Source organism: Antedon bifida, chromosome 7 (assembly GCF_963402885.1).
Source record: "Antedon bifida chromosome 7, ecAntBifi1.1, whole genome shotgun sequence".
NCBI classification, from domain to species: Eukaryota; Metazoa; Echinodermata; class Crinoidea; order Comatulida; family Antedonidae; genus Antedon; species Antedon bifida.
This window is the reverse complement of record NC_136232.1, coordinates 1156748-1178224: the sequence shown is the minus strand read 5'-3', so window position 1 is coordinate 1178224 and position 21477 is coordinate 1156748. Positions and strand designations below refer to the sequence as shown.

Genomic DNA, 21477 nt, shown 5'->3' with positions numbered 1-21477 from the left:
TCCACAGTTAATAAAACGTTGCTAATCTGTCAGAAGGATATAAAACTGTTGTTAAAATGTTTCCCTTGTTATTTGCTACGATAGAATTACCACGATACACTAATGAACCCGTAATGGATTTCAACATGCCAGAGTAACCTGGTAATGGATTCGCTGACATTGCTTATGGTGATGTAATGGTGTGTTTGACAGGGAAGCGCTGTAGTAGACAGCCCAATACATGATTGATATAATTATATTATTATGTAAAGCTTTACTATAATCATATAGCACTGAAATTGAGATAGTACATTATGTCTAGTAGACAATGTTGTTCCTGCATAAATAATAGAAAATAATTATTTCCTAAACCATTTTGGATTTTATATATGTGAAGTTAACATTGAGATCAGTAATAGTAAAATATTTGCAAATACAATTTAGAACATCTCCTCTGGGACACCATATTCAAAGGACATCCCAATTAAGGAGACACTTGTGAAACCAAATTTTTAAATTGGTAATTAAAATGCCAACCACTAAGGCAACATTTTCGAAGATATCCCCTTAGGGTTTCTACTATACTTATATTATGTAATTTTATGCAAGATAATTCATACAGGTAATATTAGACATATATTATGTATGTTTGCATAAACTATGAATTGTTGCAATACCTTTATCGATGGAGCCATTTTCATGATCCGCTACATATAACCGACCTTTTTGTAAACATTTCTCTATCGATGGTTTCTTCTCTTGGATTTGGCTTCTTAGCACCTAAAAGATATTTAAAATTGAAAGTGGAATCTAAGAATATCCAAACCACTCAATTCTCGGTACTTCTCACTTGTGACATGTGACATTGTATGATAGAATGTATGCATTGTTGCATAATATTCAATGATAAAAAGCATTATTGTACACAATAAAACCATTGACATATATTTATTATTTAACTTGAATATGTTAAAATATCATTCCACAAATTGTATTCACATCTTTACAAATTTTACAAAACCAAGAGATTACCTTATGATCATCTTTTTGTTGTTGAACGGTATTATAGTCGCCCCCAATTGGTTGCGTGTGCGTTAACTCTGCGTCTTTGTATGAGATCCAGTCGAGCATTTCTTGTATGTCCATCAGAAGCATATTCCACTCTGCAGCATTGTTTTCAAGGCGTTTTCTGTACAACAACAACAAAACACTTGTCAAATCTGACTACCTTCCTGAGTGGGTAGAACAATTGGTTTCTTATGAATTATGCTTTGTGCAAAATAACCTCTTTCCATATGTCGCACAATACATTACTATTAGTAGTCACTATTTGACAGTTTCACTTTCATAGTTTTTAAAAAATTGAAGATGCAATGAGATACAGTAGTAGGAAACGAACGTGATCCAAACAGGGGCGTAACGAAGAGACCCAAGGGACACTAAAGTGGCCCTCCAATGTTGGAGGACTCTGGCGTTTTTAGCCTTGTCTACATTTTTAAATGCCTGGGTTTGCCAGTGAACGCTCATAGCTGTTATAAACTCCATCCATAAACTATTATTTCATGTTTTTTAGGCCCTGAAAATTAAGGTGTTTGCAAAAATTTTAGGCTAGGTGACCCTATTTCTGCCCTAATGCAGTAAAGTGTCAGTTTATGCCCATTCATATTTTATATTTCAATCTGCCGAAACCATCCATGACGAATTCACGTTCCTTGACTTTATCGGTTCAGCAACAATTATTTCAACAGTTTCTACATAGTTTGAAGCCAAAAACATACCGCAACCATTGTGGAAATGAGATCTCATGCGTTCATGAGCACTTATCAAGCATGTAAGCAATAAACATTGCAGGGGATGTGTGAACTTTTCTCTGTCAAAAATTTTGAATTAGCCCAAATAAATTCACCTAGTGGAAAACAAACTTAGAGTTTATAGTACTTTTATTTTTTAAAGTATACTATGAACACTCAAAGTATCAATCAAAAATCATATTTTATCTGTATTTCATCTAACCTTATTTCAGCTGATTTGTGTTGCAAGCCTGACCAGCGTGAGTTCATGTTATCAAGACGACGTTGTAGTATGTCTGCATCTGTTTGGACGTCATCGCTCTGCAAGAGTCGTGAACCTGTATCCTGCAAGGACGAGAAGACATTACGATGTGCTTCAATCTCAGCTTGTAAATCCTGAAATGAGAATTTGAAAAGAAGAATGTAATTTTAATATGTTTTCCAACTTGTCAAATAATGTCTAAATTAATCAAAGGTGTCATTGAGGATAGCATGAGAAGTTAAAAGGGGAAAACCCATGAATCCCTTTTCATACCATTGTTACATGTGCTTTAACAGTGATTGTACACAAAACTTCCAGTTGAAGTCCTTCCTCGAGAAGACTTGTTCCACCGACAGAATTATGTTGGAGAAGATCCTGAGCCTAGTGTACCGATATTATGGCTGTGGCTCACAGTTTCATTATCTTAACCACTCAACTATTCTTGGAGCATAGATTTTAAATAATTAGCTAATAAAGATCTGCAGCAATTGAAGAAAATAATTAAGATTAAAATCCTGGAAGGAGAAATATTGTCTCATAGCGGATGGATTTATTTTCAAAGATACAGTATAACAAATCAATAAATAACAAACTTCTATTTATTACACTTGTCAAATTTTAACTAATAAACTAAATTCTATTTCAAATAAAAGTAAACTTTGCGAATCCCATTCATCTAAATATTTTGCTTTTGTTTTGACCTTAATTTAAATTTACAACCTATTTCTAATTACAAATGCTTGAGCTAAAGTTCTAGTTATTGGAATTGTGAAGTTTAACATCTAGATTTGATTAATTGGTTTTACTCGTTCACAATTTAGACCTGCCAAGCATCTTGTATCTTAACCCAGAATTAAGTGCAAATTGCACCTGGAGGAAAACTACAAAAGTGGGTCTGTTTCTGCTTATTTCAAATTGTGTACATGTTGACAGATAAACACAGAAATGTAATGTTTCTGTATGGGAATAAATGAATTAGATGAAACTAAAGTTTAAAATATAACTACTACTGTCTTGTCTATTGTGTTTTGATTTAACACATAATAGTGATTTTTTGTGATGGCCAGAATATAACATATCTTAATTTCTCTATCCTCATTATAAGGTCACTGGAAGGTCAACCTCCTGAATTCCTCCATTATGTTGCCTTAAAAATATTTTAGTATTAAGCATTAAATAAATATTTAAGATTGTATTATATTAATTATTGTTGTCATATTATATTTTTATACTACATTTCTATGTCTGTCTTTGTGATAAGTAAGCAATGCAAATTCCAATTTATTTGAGCAATACAAGTTATCTGTATCTGTATTTATTGAGCTGTGAACAAAATATTTAACTAGAGTAATTCCCTTTTAATTGTCTTCACAGACTTCTTTTTAACTAGTACTGTAGTATTAGTAGGGTCTTAATTGACAGTTCCAACAGGCACAAGAATTCATCAAAAAGTCATTAAAAGTTATCTGTGTATCATAAAATGCAGTGTATTTCAAGTACACTGCTTTTAAGTAATGTCAGTGAAAATTCTAGCCTGATTTTGGTCTATATCCATAGGGCTGCCTAAATGAATCAACATCGCTGATCCGATTAATTATCTAATTGCTATTGGCACTATCAAGCTTACTACAGGTGAACAACCCCTACGAGTGGACAACGTCAACTAGCGACAAACAGCAGGGACACTAAACTTCATGGTATATTATACAGAATTTCACAGCATGGAGCTATATAGCTCCATGTTCACAGCCTACATTTCCTTTTTAAATTAGGGCCCAAAAATATTATTAAATCATTTTCGCTGAATTGGATATTATTATTTTATTAGCCATATTTTGATACTGCGATTGCAGATTTACTAATTGCTTGTGTCCGAATTTAGAATAAGTTAAGGGGGTGTGATTAAATTGGATCCGATTGTAGTCGGACGATATATTACATTGCTGCAGTGAGTCTATCATTTTGTTAAAGCATTCAACCATTAGGCAATAATACATTTTAACAGAATAGGTCGTCGACGTGTACCTGTCACAGACAGATGAATTGTAATACAATGATTGAACTAAATCCTATATTATACTATCTTTTTGATCCTATTACTCTTTGTTGTTAACCCAAATTTAAAAAAAAAATATTAGAAAAGAATCCAACTATGACAACAAATAGAAGACAATATGACAACAATAGAAGACAATACGATGACCTCAAAATGAACACCTGTTTGGCAATAATCCTACATACATATTATGTGATGTGGCATTTTTTCTAAAAAATACTTTGTCATGATGAGAAAGATTTAGTTCAGATAAAGATATGTATCCATTCATTTTGTTCTCCTGTTTCAAAAATCAAATCTTTTTATCATTCTTCTTTTTTGTTTTGTCTAAAATAATTTTGATATAAAAGTTGATTCTAAACTTTGGTACAATCGGAGCTGAAGAATGCAACTGTCATTTAATTTCATTTTCTAAAAATCAGGACAGTTTTTCTTAATTTTTCAACCAACCACAAAAACCTTGTAAAAGAATTGCCAAATTTATTCTTCGGAATGTTTATATATATTCTTGCATGTTTTGGCCAATATCATCCTCAACATATTTTTATTCCTCATTATTTTTTGCCTAATTGCTGCCTCATAATGTTTCAATTTTATTTACGACACAGTTCTCCCAGTTCTTTCTTATTCCTAATTTGGACTCAGAGGTTCCAACTCCATGTATGTTCAAGTTTGTCGCAGATTGCTCAAGCAATATTTTGAAAGTAGAAATTGATGCTAACTTTTAGGTATTTGGAAGCCAGATATTACAAGGTCATTTTAATATTATGGGATACCTGAATGAAAGAGATACCTGTGTAAGAAACAGCATGGGTTAAAGCAGTATAAGTAGTAGAGTTGGTATACTGCAGTAGATGGGAAATTAAGAATTTATCTTTTATTTAGAATAATCAAATATGGTAATCAAATTAGGTTGGATATGCAAAATTGCAAGGCTCAATGTTTTGAATAAATGGACCTTTTAACCCATGGTACTCACCACGGTAGTACGCTCACTCATTGATGCATTAAATCAATTAATTTAACTCTTCCTTTGTCTACTTAAAGAATACCACAAACATGATAGTCAAATTCGTGTGACCAACAAACCCCAAAATATTGTACACATTATAAAGAATTTCAAAATTGTCTGTGCAAAATACCCTATTAAAACATCAATGTGAAACGTCTGAATTACGAAGAATATGTTTGCTTATCGTAAAATGTGAAACTATAACATTTAAAGATGATTTCTAAAAGAGGAAGCCCTAATAAGGTATGATTAAATTAATAGAAGAGTTTGCTAGTCGATACTGTTGCTAAATGGACTATAAATTGAGAGCACAGTACGTTATTCAACGAATAATTAGCGATTAAAGAAGCATGCCAGCAGTATAATACGATACAATCATATCATTTAAACATGCATTAACTAAAACATCACAAGCATACTATCCAATATTACTTGGTACGCAACTTGTACACGTACAGTAGTTATTAACACGCATCACAGATACCACGAGAGAATCGGAAATCCAAGAAGTTTATTGTACTTCCTAGAGACTGGCTGCCGGCTGATTCTATTAACGGTGCGCATACCGCAATTCTTGTTCATTAATAGCAAACAAAACTTCTGCCTATGCCTTTAGGCTGTTTTCAGAGGGTGAGTGGGCCTGAGTCGGCATATATTAGGCTTCTTGTTGATGTTATGCTTCCACTGACAAGATGTATGAAATGTTGCAGGCTAAAGTATGCGGTTGAGAATTTGAGCTTTGGTAGTTTAGTGAATGAATCAATTACAAGAAAACAAAACTCGTAATCTGTATATAATGAAATGATAATGAGACAACTAGTTTATCTGTTAAGCAATCAAAGTTTGATGTTATCATTTGTACGTCAAAGGAAATGATTGTCGTTAATTTGATTAAATTTTGTTATAGGCAACCATGAATCTATAGTGTAACACGTCTACAGCATTTACATCAAACATGCAAACAAGAAATCAAGCCTACAACTACTACATTTCTAACAACAAAGTTCTTGTACAGTATTTTAAAAGGTACCAACATTATTAACAGCTTATCAGTTTTGGGTATCAACATCATTACAGGCATTAATGTTTCTTTTATGAAATTTTATTTTTAAAGAACTAATATAAAAAGATACCATATGGTGAAGAAAGAAAGAAAACCAAAGAGATGGTATAACGTACAAGAGTAGAAAGATGACCAAATAAAGAAAAATGAGGATCAGTATGAAATAGTCAAGAAGGGCAGCAAGAGAATGGAGGAAAAAAATCTGCAAGATGGAAAAGGAGATGAAATGAAACGTGACAGTAACCTTGTTAAATGGAACAAAATTAAATTGATTATAATATAACAGTGGTGTTCACATCAAACAAGGGAAGTTGAGCTAACTGCTTATGTAGTGAACTTCAGGGGTACAGTAACTAAATATCTTTAAATTTATACTCTTTAAACAATAATTATTGTACATTTCTTTAAAGGGTACACAAATTATTAACAGCCCATTAGTTTTGGTATCAACATCATTACAGCCATTAATGTTTCTTTCATGAACGACATAACAATATTATCTAACAGCTGACTCCAGACAGCCTAGACTAAGGACAAACAAGGACAGAACTAATTTAGATAATTGTTAAGAATGTTAAACTAACTTTACAATTCATTTACAATATGTTATCCTTAAGATAAAATATCTTCTACCATGATGTAAATAAAAGGTCTTAAGCCAAATAAAATAATTTAGTGTCCCATCAACACAATTTCAGGGTCGAATTAAAATAATTATTTGACTATAATTGCACAATTTATTTATGATTTCAGAAAAAAATATGCTGGGAGCACAAGGGTACAGTAAATGAAAATTAGATCTTTCTTCTTTAACATATTAGGCTGAAATAGTTTTTCTATACTCTAAAAGCAAATTATCATTTCCTTATCTTTCAATGTTATGTAATCTTGGCAATATATCCTTTCCTAAAAAATATAAACTAGAATATATCCTTGAGCTTTTAAGATGAAAATGAAGATATGAAGATATCATTTTGCGCATCTCGTTTTCTCATTTATTTTTAGCAATACCAAGGTTGAAAAGTAATATTCATAAAAGCATGACACTGGACAAAAAAAAAATGGAAAAACAGCTTATATCCATCATTCCTTTTAGCAACATCCTTTACATCATCATCTACTTTGCTAAAACTAATAAGCAATAAATTCAATATGATCTGATTTTTAATCTTGGTAAAAGAAGATACTTATTGAGTGATTGATAACCTATCAACACATATATGGTAGTATTATGAGCTTAACAAGATAAGATAAATAAGATATGTTAGTTTATAAAACTAGAGTCTCTAAACTACAAATACTATTTAGAAAACAAGAGGCACTTGGGTACAAGACATATGGCGCTACCATGGCTGAACTGGTATTTACTTAATATTTTGTTGAACCATGACTAAGTAAGCTCTCAATTCAATTCCTATCTTTGCTCTTGTATTTTAGCTAGTGAGTTATAAAATGTTGGCCCAAAGCAAAAGAGGAGATGAAGAGGGGAACTTTTGCAGTGGTACAGTATACTAATACAGTACAGACTCATCAATTAATTTTTTAAAGGTATATCTGGTAACTACTCAGTACCTAGGAAAGTACAACACTATTCTAACAAACAATTGAACAAAAGAATCAGTTGGTATCAATGATATTCCTGTACAAAAAAACTTGGGTGCTTGGTGACACCTAAGCTGGGTAGAAGACAGCAAAATAAACCATACAACCAGGGACTTAAATACTTTGTTTCATACATCCATCCTGATTCTGGAAGATCTATTGTATTATCAAACACTGAATAAACTTCAGACCAATTAAAGAAAAAACCTTGATGTCTTAATGTTGGTTATTGGGTTTGTCATCTCTTATACAGGCTCTGCAATGGATGACTGCACATGACTGAAAAAAACCAATCAAATAAATCAACCACAGTACCAACTTTACTACTGTAGTACTTATAATAAGATTTACAAATTTAATTCCAATGGTAACAGAAACTTAAATCTTGCTTTAAAAATCAAGGGCATGTTCTTTTTAAGATTTGAGCATGACTAAAGATCTGATTGCTACTGTATGTATACATCACAAATGTCTTTACTTAAGATTGTACTTTAGGAAGGCACTATATAAAAGAGAAAAAAAGTTGTTGAGCTCTCCTTTTTCAATAATACAATTTGTACGTATTATCGTTAAGATCTCAACCAAAAATAAATATAGTGTTCTGTGGGCCAAGACAGCCCTTTCGAGAAGATTTTATTAATCATTTGAGATATATTTTACCAAGACCACTAAGGTTACACTACAGGATAGCTATATGCAAATGTGGACTGAATGGAACTCTAGTTTCAGTTTAGTTATTTCATCAGTTCCTAAGAAAGAAAATTATGACATGATAATCAAAATGCATCCTTTGTCTTGATTCTTATAAAAGACAACAAACATCTTGATAGAGTTTCAGTTTGGTTTTCAGTGTTTGTGAAAATAATGTTTTTATTTTTAAATAAATTAACACTACTGATTTACACAGTATAGGATATATATTTCTGTTCTTACCACATTTTAAAAAGCAAATATATTCCTACCGTTTTTAAAGACACTAAATCATAAATCATAAATTAAGATTATTCCAAATCATTCGTCATTATTATTATTATTATTATTTTATTTCATTGTATTATATTATTACAATTGGAATTCACCAAATGCTTTGTCAATCAATTGATATTGAAATAATCCTGACATTACACATAACATCAGAAAATATACAAAACAAACGCTGTAAGTGTCGAAACGGTATCAATATTCTCACAACTTGTTTTCATCGATTTTTATTCCTTCTACTAATCCAATTTAACCAGTAAAGAAATATTGCTAAATCATTTTAACATTGGTTGAATGTTGAAAACAGTGCATGTCAAAATCCTCGAATGAACTTCTGCTCAAAATCTTATTGCCAGAGTATTCAAATAAGCTTAGTCAATCTGGAAACATCTCCGGAGATTCAACTAGACACTGTAACCATCATGGGGAAACCTTTTATAGTCACCTAAATGAAACTATTTGATTGGTTTATGAATTATAATTCATTGAGAAATAAAGAGATTTAATTATGATCTTTCAATCTCCATAAATGTGGTCCTAATTTATAATTTGGAATGTGCCCATAAACAGGTGTGAATTACATGCATGATATGGTTACTGAATTTAATAGTTATTGGGTTTTCTAATTATTTGAATAACATACAGTTGTATTCTGGACTTTGCAAAAAAAATGGAGAAAAACAGTACTGCATATGTATCACTAAAAAGCTAATAATATATTTTATTAATGACATTCATATTTCGAAAGCGCTATCTACACTATAAAACTAGTTTGACCAAAAATGTGTGATGTGCCCAAATATGGTAGTGATATGACATCATTTCCATATATGTGCACATCACATTTTTTGTCACATAAAGTTTGATAGTGTAGACAGAGCTTAAAAATAAAAATTGACTTTATAGGAACATTGATACAAAGTACTTCTATGGATGCTAACAAGTTAAAAAGGTTTCTTCAGCTTGTAGGATGTTATGGTGGCTTAAAAAAGGGGAGGGTACAGAAGTAGGTGAAAGGTTGGACGTCAGGCCTTCAAACAAAGTTCAGGCTGGCTGTTAGAAGCACCACAACATTCAATAGCGAGTTTAGTAGGTCACATAGAAATGCAACTCTAACTGAAAGACTTCCTATCCACAGGAGAACATTCTTTTAATCCAATGTGCGTTCCATAGCTTTAAAATGTTTCTGTTTTTGTTGCTATGTGGCCTAGAGGTGTGTGGTCTTCGACAATATCAGTGTTACTGTAGTTTTGTTTTCTATCTTTTGGGAAATATCGCCAATTATATCAAATATTGAAAATAAAGTTGCACCTGATCTGTCCAGATGTTGCTATTCTACACATGCGCAGACAAATTAAGAAGAGTAACTACATCTAACGATTTAATCTCGTTATTATGTTAATGTTAAAAGTTGCATTGTTATCCCAAAAAAATGCTTTCTTCTTGGGAGATCACTTTCATGAAAATTGATATTCTATTTGTTTTAGTTATGTTATGTTTCAGAAATGAGAAAGAATGTATACCTTGATTTCCGTTGCTAAAACAAAAACACTATTTGTTCAATTGTACAACATACTAGACCTACTTCAAATATTGGGGAAAAAAACATTCTTCATTAATTAAGCAATTCAGAAACTTATACCCATATAAATACTGAATGCATAAACAAAACTTGTAATAAAATCTATATGTATACGAATGGACAAAGGCTATGAATTAGTTCATAATATATACAGAAAGATTTGAAAAAGGAAGTAACATTAAAGTTCTAGCTATAAAACTTTAAAGAAATAAACTATGCAACTGAAGTTGACTTCTAGTAATTATCTAATCAGAATTCGGCAGCACAAAGTAAATTTAGAACAACCAATCAATCTTATTGAACTAGCTGCTCTCAACACATTGATCGCCATGTGTGACCCAGATTGAACAAGATGCATTCAACTACAAAATTGATTAACCAAAACAAATCTTTAATAGTAAAAATAATCACCTAAAATTGATGAAAATTACACATCGTAATCAGATGTTAAAGGCCAAAAGTGTTACCTGTATTTGTTTTAATTTATTCTACATGTTCTCTACAACATTTACTTTTTTTACATATTTTAGAATGAGAACATTACAATCATCAATTAATATAAAAGAAATCAAAATATTATAAAGTGAATATAATAAAATATAGTTCATACTCCATGATTTTTTCAGAATATAATATTGCGTTTATTATATTTCATCTGGTACCGTTCCCACCACATTTTCTGTGCAATTTGAATGATACACATTCAAATTTATAAGTTCGATATCACTGTCAAAAAACATTGTCATACTCTATGACACTTGAAAATATGCCATATGTGTAAACAGTATTATGTTTTCTCTATTTCTAAATGTAGGACCCCAATTTTTTTTAAATATTCCCTAACCTAATGAATAATACAAATGTAAAACCAACCAAAACTTACTTTCTCGAACCTCCTTAACAGAAATTTAATTGATAAATAAACAGTCAACATTTTTCGAAAATGATATTTACGACAAAAATTCTTCTGATTTTAGACCTGTATATTCCTTTAACAGCTACAAATCACTAAATGACATCAATCAGGTATAACACAGTATGTCATTCTGTCATTGATATTTAATAATAAAAAGATTAAATATGAAGATTCACAATCTTTGGAAATCTCATGCTTGAACAGATAACAATTGATAAAAAATGCATTTATAAGCACACATATTTACGTCAGAAGATTTTTCTGGTGACTCAATCAATAAACCACAACAATAAAAGAAATAGATACAGGTAATCATACAAACAATAACATGGATTTATGGCAATACTTATAATAACAACAATGATTTAAAATAATTTGTCAGTTAATTTCTATCTCATAATACAATATAACATTTCAAATTATGTTAAGTATAATAAATCATTTAATTGTTTAAATGCCAATGGTTTATAGATTGCTTAGTATTATTTCAATTTGTGAAGAAAGGAAAATGTTGTGATAAAGGAAGGGGAATGGGGTGAGTATTCCAGATCCCAAACGTTAAATGGCAACTTTAGAAAACATGGGTTTCATAGGTGAAAAGGTTTACAGCAAGTTTCAAATATCCTTATAAATAAAAAAATAGAAATATATATATACAGTAGGCCTACCTACAGTATACAACATAAAAAAGAAATTTTGTAATTCTATAGACATGTTAATACTGAGCAAGTCTGCAATAACATCTACCGTAAAGAAAATTAAGAAAACTCATGAAGTAAAAATAATAGATAGTAGTACCTAATAATGTCAACCATCGGTGTCATGTCAACGTAACAATCGACCTGTAACAATATACCTGTAAGTATAGCTATTTTATTGATTTAAACAAATTGTATTAATATTTCTTTAAATATTAAGTAGAGGACTATATAAACTCATCAATAAAAATGTACAATAAAAACAAAATTACAGGCTTACATCTTCAAAGGACTTGAGAAGATTTTGTAGAGTTAAATTAATCTCTATCATATTCCTTTGCTGTTGATTCACAGCTTTAGTCCAGGCTAGTCAAAGTATATAATCCATGGTGAAAAAAGGAGCCACTTGTGCAGTACTCTCCAAAATAACCTTCCAAGAAGCAGCCAGCAATGTATTCAATCCAAACGCACCGGCCAAATGTTACCTAGAGGTACATGCTAGAACCTTCCAACAAACGTCTGAATAAATGGTAGAGATCCTAGATGCCATCTCGAAAAGGAATTCCAGTTTAATGGACCCAAAAACACTTGGACAAGATTCTTGAGCAAGTAACTTGACCTTCCATATCATTTCCACAACCAAATGAATATTCAACAGGAAGATGAATATTTATGAGGACAGTCCAAATAGAAATCTGATTGGCCAAATCTGTTAAAGTAGTTATGGAAACCCTGCTGGTTTTGCAGGAACTTTCTCATCATTTTCTGAATGTTGAAAATGTGTGTTTAAATTTATTATGAATACATTTCAAAGAATTATAGCAGTGCTTGTTATCAGGAAATCTTATGCAATAAAATATTATACTTAATGATAACAACATATATTGATTACCAAATTCGTAGAAATTCTGTTATAAAGTGTATATACATACAACTGAATGACTATTTGTTTATTCAATATATTCTCCACACATATAATTAAAACATAAACCAAAAGATCCACTGATTAATTGCAAAAAGCAAAAAGATTATGGAAACTACAATGTGTTTGATTTTATGTTTTGACCTTTTATGATTTTGTTCTAATAAAGGTGGAAGAGTAGAATAAATTATGACTTTACAGTCACCTGTTTTCTGAGTTACAATATTTTTTTTCCCATCTTATTGAGTAAATCTTATTTTCGCATAGGTAAATTTGCGCGAAACTTTTTCCAAATAAGAAAGTTATTAAATTATCAATCAATTTACAAATTCTTACATTTTATATTACAGCAGGAATGTGAAGAAAGATGAGGTGAAAACACTTTGGAAAAGGTTGGTATATGGGTTAATTTGGAACTAGTCTTGGGCCTGATTGAGGTATACCACCCACAGGCTACAATTATGGCTTCATGAAGCTACCAGGTAACACTGCCTCAAGATGTGATTTTACAATCACTAAGGTCAGACAATTCAAAAATATTCCAAGGTTTAATTTTTAGAATTTGCAAAGAAAATGTTTTTATTGAAAACCTTTTATTATTTTTCTTGCTTATTATCAACACAGAGGTATGCCTAAGATAGATATGTACAAGGTTTTATCAAGGAACAGTGAAGAGTTTTTTAGAATAATTGAGTTCCGAAACTCCTTCATAGTGTTCACCAGTTTAAAACAAAGATTTCTCAGCAATTTGATTAATGATTAAGTTAATTTTGATTCATTTCTCTTTACTTTTGACTTCATTCCATAGAGAGTAGTACATAACAATCATTTTAAAAACTAATTCTCAAACTGTATGAGTTTTACTTTATGGAAATATACAGTATAAGTGGATAAATTTGGAATTAAAAATGTTATGTTGTATACGCAAGATTACTTTATCATTACATGTTAATGTTGTTAAGAGAATGCGCTCAGCTACCATACCAGTTTACAGGTTCAGCTATACCTTTAATAACTATTCAATGGGCATACTTTCAATGATGGATATGACGATAGTTGATTGATAGTCAGAATGTCAACATTTGGACACCTAGGCATGTAAGATTAATAATCTGAACAGAATGATGACCATCTTTCATGTATCAAAATTCTTATGTAAATGACTATCATAGTTTAGTGTGACCTTTAAATTAAATTTAGCATTAAAGTGGCATTGCCATTTTGTAGCAGAACCTAGTTTGCTTTAACTTCAAATAGGTGGTGATACAGCATAGCTGGGTTATGGAAGATGGTTGTAGTGGTTGAGGTGAGGGAAGTACTTCTGTTGAGGGTAGTAGTTGTCATGAGCATTGTGGTTTGTTGTAAGAATAGTGGTTGTGATGGTTGTGATGGTTGAGGTGAGGGAAGTACTTCTGTTGAAGGTAGTAGTTGTCATGAGCATTGTGGTTGTTGTGAGAATATTGTGGTGAGAGTGGTTGTGGGGAGTGTGGTGGTTATGGTGAGGGTGGTGGTTGAGGTGAGGATGGTTGTGGTTAGGGTGGTTGTTGGGAATGTGGTGGCTGTGGAAAGTGTGGTGGCTGTGACAAGGGTGGTTGTGTTAGTGTGAGAGTTTTTGTGTTTAGTGTATTGGTTGTTGAGTGTTGGTCGTATTGCCACTAGGGTTGTGGTTATGGTAATTCGTCAAAGTTAAAATGGCGTCACTTCGAGTTTCTCTGCTTATTAGTGAAGAGCAAGTGTAATCATTCACATACTAGAATGACCCCTGACCTGATAAATTGTCCAAGGAACACTAAGAAATGATTTCTATAGAATCAATCTTTATACCACTATATTGAAGACATTAGAGAATTAAATTTCTAATTTAATATTTTTCTAAACTATGTACCGTATACTATAAACAGAACATAATCATGTCATATTTGCTCAACTAGACTCTGATTTAATTTTCATGATTCTGTCAACTTCGTTGCAATATTCTGACACTCATTTTGACAGTTCAGCTACAATGAGTTGCCACCCACCGCTTTTCATCAACTCATACTGGCAAAGCTGTACCTGAATGTAAGCACATGCCTGTCTAATCATTATTACTGTTAATTCTAATCAACGCTTTCTACTAGATTATTGATAATCGGTGGACATGTCTAAAAAATTGTTTGAATACTGTGGAACACTCCTATCAAGGGACAATTTCCCATGAAAAAAAACGAAAAACCAGAGGAAACATAATGCTTTATCGACTCCTATCCAACCATACTGTTCCAAATGCAGTGGATATGATAAATCTACATAGTGCACTAGATACTATATCTCTGAAGTTTGCTTTTTACTTATTACTACAAGAATGGGTAATAGGTTACAAATTGCTGAAGGACAGAAATGAGATCGAGGAATTATACATTACACTATTGCAAAACATTAGGAATTGTGTTTGGTACTACTAAAACTGTTTCAAGGATAAGAGAGGATAGTGCGTTCTCATGGATAAAATTTCTTTTTAATTCTGGGGGTGGATATGTTACTGTTATCCATTTCACCTAACTATTGTAAAAAACTATCAGATATGCAGACATACGACTGATTTCCACTAATACGGTTCAGCATTGTAAGAAGCATCATACGGTAAAACACTGAGGCTTTATATTAAATCTTATATTCTGTATTCGCTCCAAGATTAAAACTGACTAGACAACAGGTATGAACAATCTGTTCTGTTGAGTGATGAGTAGGCCAGCTGTATCTTTCCATCTTCTAAATGTGTCACTACTCCTTGTTCATCACAGTACACACTAGACAATTGTTTAATGCTGATTTATCAAGGTCTCATTACATTTCAACAACTTTTACCTAATTCTATCTAATATCCAAAAATCAAAGGTACAGGTCTACTGAATTTTAGTGCTATTGTACATTAACAGTTAGCCTTTCATGTGAGTGACAATCATTCTTATATAGGCCTAAAACTAGATCAGCTACCAAAGAAATTCCATCACCCTAAAATATAACTCTATTGCTTATTGATACGTTTACAAAATATTTCAAATATAGTACCATTAGGACTGTAAACTCATTTTTGTGTGTCCATGTGACAGTATAATTGGTACTGTACTAAAATACAATCATTACAATTACCTAATCATCTGCAATATTTCCAATTCTGAATAATAGAAACAAAATTGAAATAATGTACACACGGTAATGGCATGTTTAAATGTAAATAAATAAAGATCAAATGAATATTAACATTTTAAAAAGATTTTTGATACAATTTTCAATGGATATTATCAATAAGAAAACATTCAAATACACTTCAAAATGAAGGTCACTTCCTGTGTCAGTTAATATGTTAATTGAATATTAATTATCCTATTATGTTACAGATTTAACATATAAATCTATGTTCTTGAAGAGTTTTTAAATTTAACAACTAAAGGCCATTTCAGAAAAGCCCATTTTGGCAAGTCATAATTAAAGACATTGAAATCTGGATAAGTACAGTATGTATAGAGATTGTATTTTATAATCAAACTGCATGCACATGTCAATTATAGCATCGACAACTAAACCCTAAAGTCCCTTATTAATTATTATTTATGGCTTAGTGCTGTTTCGTGATATGGTCAGTCTTGAGAAAGAGCCAGATTTGAGCAGAGAGTACAACATTTGGAAGAAACATGCCCTTCAAATATAATAACTTTTGTTTTGATTGTCCAATAAGACTTCAATGAAATGAAAACATACGGTCATTAGTGTACCAATAAAAGTATCACAACTCAAAGTCAACAAAAATATGCAAAATATAGTTACCGTTTTCCATACAGGAGAGTTAAAACAGGTGGTTAAAAATTCAGTCACTTGGCTGTCCATAATTCCAAAGCAGAAAAAAGCTACATCGAAACCAGTATGAACAAATTTTCTAGCAAGAATTCCTTTTATAGCCTCCACATGCTTGATTTTAGGACTTCCAAATGGAAACAACCGTAAAGAATATCCGAGTGGGGTAGATATATAACTATTGTGTTTAACTCTCTCTGAAAATGAAAACCCACAATTGTTTCCTCCGAGTTCTTACACCCTTAAGTAAATACAACCGTCTGTGTTATTATCAAGTAAATCCCAATGGTGTAGTAGGAAAGCAAACTGAATAGAAATTGGAAATGTGAAGAACAATAGGTTTCAACACTATTATTGCAGACGTAAAACATTAGGACAATGGTTATTGAAGTATAATGAGTTATTTGCATTTAACTGAATGGCTAAGTGGTAATGAATCGGTTACAATACTTTTAAGGGTGTTATAGATCAGCAGGACAGACATGGTCAAGTGGACGATAAGAGGCTGTTATCTATTAAGTTTATAAAAGCAGTAGGAGTTTTAAACCCTAGTAGTTTGGAATAATGAATAGACGGTGTACAAAAATGTTATAGAACAAAATCAAACAAATTTACTTCATTGAAATCATGAGAAACATAAATTGTACAATCAAAATTATGAAGAATTCTACAAAGATTTTGAGTTTGAAAGAAGCTGAACAATTTGTAAAAAATGTAAAGAATACAAATAGTACTGTAGTACAACTTGAGCAAAGCTAGTAAAATACGGTCTAATAAATCCAGTGCAACAACTTGTTCATAATTTCAAGCAAAATGACCAAATGGGTATTGAAGGCAGATCGCGTAATATTTAGTTCTGGTACTAACTCCATCGACAAACTTGAGCAGAAGTCACTGACGTTGTGCAGTATTTAGATCTTAACTTTTTTCTAAAGACTTTATTATTCTACAATGTGTAACTAAACAAGAAATAAACTTTTACCAAGAACATTTATTTAGAAATACTAAAGTACAGGTGATCTTATTTCATGTTATCAATCATTATAAATTTGCCATCCATTTTGCAACAAATTGAACATCATTTCCACATTAACGATGACAGATTATTATTGTAAAGAAAGTAGAATAACACATTTGTTTTCTATAAATAGAATTGCTTTTAGGATATGATGAACTGAAATCAGAACATTAAATGGGTTAATTATTTCTGCAAGTAGAGAATTGGCAAAATGTGGTAAAATCCTGACTTTCTAAAATTATGGTTCAAATACTATACACCATAACTATATTTTTAGATATGAAACACAAGATTTTATGTCGCTTTTTTAGTTTTGGTCTTTGGACTATTTTTGGGGTCTAGATCCAAATCTTTCTTTAATCGTGCATACCAAATGGTATTTCCCATTTTTCTACAGCTGCTGGTAACCTTCAACTTGATACTGAACAAAAAGTCTTATCTCCTGGGTGCATAAAGAGGTATTAAAGTTGTTCTAAACTGCGAAAAAAATCATATCCAATACATTTCAAAGAACAGTCCACAAAATTTGAAAATGAAAAATCATATGGGAATGGAAAATCAAATTTTCTTAGAAAGACACTTAATTCATGTATAAATATTATCACAATTACTGCAAATTAACAATTACATAAAACTAACATGTCGCACAGGTTTAAAGGATAACTTATAATTGGACTATGGAGCTGAGAAAATATTGGTATAATCATCAGGGCAATGTACCGAACATAATAAATTGTACACATCCCCCTCTATGTTTTGCACTTTCTAGATCCACATTTTTTGCAATATAGAGGGCAGCATATCTTTTTTAAAGTGATGTCGATCCAAATTAAAATCTTTTCCATGTAGTGTGAATAATGTTGCTTGTAAATAGTTTTAGTTTAGTTATAATAGTTTAGTTATTCATGTCTTTTTTCTCAATAATGTTCTGTTCTGTTTTGTTTCTTGGACGACCCCACCGCATATTGTGAGTGCTACCAATTCAAAGGTGCATGCTCAACTAATAAATAAATAAATAGAAATGTTCTGAACTAACTAAAGTGAAAGTTGTTTATGTGAACTCTAAAATCGATTGACATTAAACATCTTGACAAATGGTAGTCTCTTTAAACCCTAATAGAAAATTCAATAAGTTAATTATGCTCAAAGTTGGGCATAAGTTGGCAAATTCGGTAGTTAATATTCTAGTTTAATTTGATTTACAACAAGGTCTTTAACAAAATAAGGGAATGACAATAGGGTTTCATGTACTTATTAACATAAGCTAATTACCATCATATCGGAGTGGACAAATAAAAATATACCCGCTCTTTTACCTTTTCATAGAAAGATTAAAAAATATATTTTGTAATACAGCATCTGATCCCAAATTTCAGCACATGGTCCTAAAATAAAGGCGGGAAGTTTATTATAGAGATTTAATGATTGAAGTATGCCCCAGATATGATAGATTAAGTTATATAATCTGGGTGTACGATTTCATGGAGTGAGGTTAACGATAATATATAATTATAAGACATCAAGCACCAATGATACAAAAACACCATATATGAAGAAATTGCCACTCCAAATCTACGCAAGACGTTCCTCATTAAACACATTCCTTGCTTCAAAGTATTTTGATTATGATGAATATTAGATTTTGGAGATCTGCTTTATTGATGCAACATGCCGACACATACACAACATTTGGGAATAAAACATAAGAGAGTACATATAACATATTTGAGAGCAACTATAATTTTGACATGCAATATAATGAAGTTAAGACACATATTCCATTGAGATATATTTTATGGGTTTAATATATTAGAATCAACAGATATAAATACAGTAGGATGAACATCACAAAACTCAAAACCACAATATGAAACAAACTCATTAAACTACTAAATAAATAAAATATAATCATTAATACAATGTAATTAAATTTTATTTTTAGTTTATAAGTTATTTATTAATTCAAAGCCAAATTACTGAGAAAAAAACTGTGGTGTAGTGCCTATGAGCACTCACTGGCTAAACCCAGGGGCCCCGGAGCTTATGGAGGCCCTGAGCAGTGTCCAAAGGAAAAACAGGCATTAAAATATGTCGAAAAAGGCTATAAATGCCTGAGGGCTCCAGTGTTGGAGGGCCACTTAGGGTTCCTAAACCAGGAGACTCTGCATTACGTCACTGCCAACAATAGGTTGGTACACTAACAGTGGACTACTAGTCTCAATTGAGATTCAAAAAAGGCTAAACCAAAATGTAAACAGAGAAAGCTTTCGGAAATCATATTTTTCTATCAGCGGTATTTTTAAAAAGTATTGAAATTGGCAACATGAATAAACAAAAATAACTGCTTCAGTAGCATGAAAATCATTTATGACGATTAAAAAAACTAATACAGCATGGTACAAAAACGTGATTTCCCTTACCTCCGTCCGACTTACTCAAACGTGGCTAAAATGTTCCAAGATAGTGATAAAATAGTATTAACAAACGTGATGCTAGCATTAAATTGACCTTTCAAAGTATACATAAAAAAGAACTTACCCAAGTCTGATATAAATCATCCCAATCCCAATCCATAGTCTGGAACTGTGTCATTCAATCAATGAAATAGTAAACACAATTCTATGAATCCTGAACCAAAGACATGGATCTCAAAACCTTGACGATGTTGTGAGTTTTCAGAAAGATTTTACAGGAAAAGCAACAAATTTTTAATCTGCTCAAATCGACATCAAATGAAATATGCCTGTTTGAATTTTTCGAAAGTAAAATACCAGATGTTTATCACCCCAGGTTACCTTCAACCTCCTCAACTTGTGCAGTCCTTATTACATCTAACAAGTTGGTATACACACTGGAGGTGGTAGGCTAGCTAAACCCATCAACTAGTAAGAAAGTACAGTATTACACTGTAATAATTAGCTAGCAACATTCCTAAGTTCTTAGCTCAAGGCTCTTAACTGTTACTACACCACCACAAGTTTTTAAGTATCAACACCAAACCCCACATCAGTAACACAGTGAGCATCTCTGTTGATGAAACTAGCTTACTGAATGAATTAGGAGAGGTGAAAGGTCGTAGAAGGCTAGGGTTTTCATTTCATGATATATAGCTCTTTTTTATACATACAAGAAATCATGTTATAGAATTTGTGTAAAAAATAGTGGATAAGAAAAGACTAATAAAAGGTTAAAAGGTCAAGGATATATTATGCTTGATCATAACCATGTGAATATGCTATTAAATCAGGCAGAATTCGGCCAAATTCCATATACAACCAAAAAACTTGTATGTTTATTAAAAATGGTGATAATCTTTGATCTGCTTAACAGATGAATAAACTACTGTCCTAACACATGTGCATAAAAAATGTATTCATAAAACGAAAATGATGATAGTAGAAGAAAATAACAGAAGTTGTTTATAATAATTATTTCAAAACATATTTTGTAGAATTTCAACATTTTTGGGGGCAAAAAAAATAGTAATTCTAAAAATGAGTGATTCGTAAACTAAACTACAATAAAAAGTTATGTGCTTTTCCCAATATTGCATTGGAATCATCTTCAACTGAAATATTAAAATGTTACATGCTAAAAGAAAGTGAATCTATTGCACACGCCTACATGTCCGACACCCACAGCTTATGTTGGTAGTAGAAATTAGGCAGATATGTCACCCATGGAGTGACATTTAAACCCTATAGATGTATGTTAACATAAGTGTATACTGGACACATGGTACTTTCACTTTATATAAAATAA

The 21477-nt window shown here is 31.5% G+C and overlaps 1 protein-coding gene across 7 annotated transcripts in view; it reads right to left on the bottom strand.

Annotated features, from left to right (window-relative positions):
* Positions 1-21477, bottom strand: part of LOC144847921 (dystrophin-like) — a 210941-nt gene that overhangs the window by 32740 nt on the left and 156724 nt on the right. For all 7 annotated transcript variants that reach the window (XM_078704507.1, XM_078704509.1, XM_078704508.1 and 4 more), the window contains 3 exons: positions 1993-2165; positions 1012-1168; positions 657-759 (listed from right to left, as the gene is read on the bottom strand). In XM_078704507.1, coding sequence (XP_078560633.1) covers positions 657-759; positions 1012-1168; positions 1993-2165 — 433 coding nt within the window. The remainder of the gene's footprint in view (positions 1-656; positions 760-1011; positions 1169-1992; positions 2166-21477) is intronic.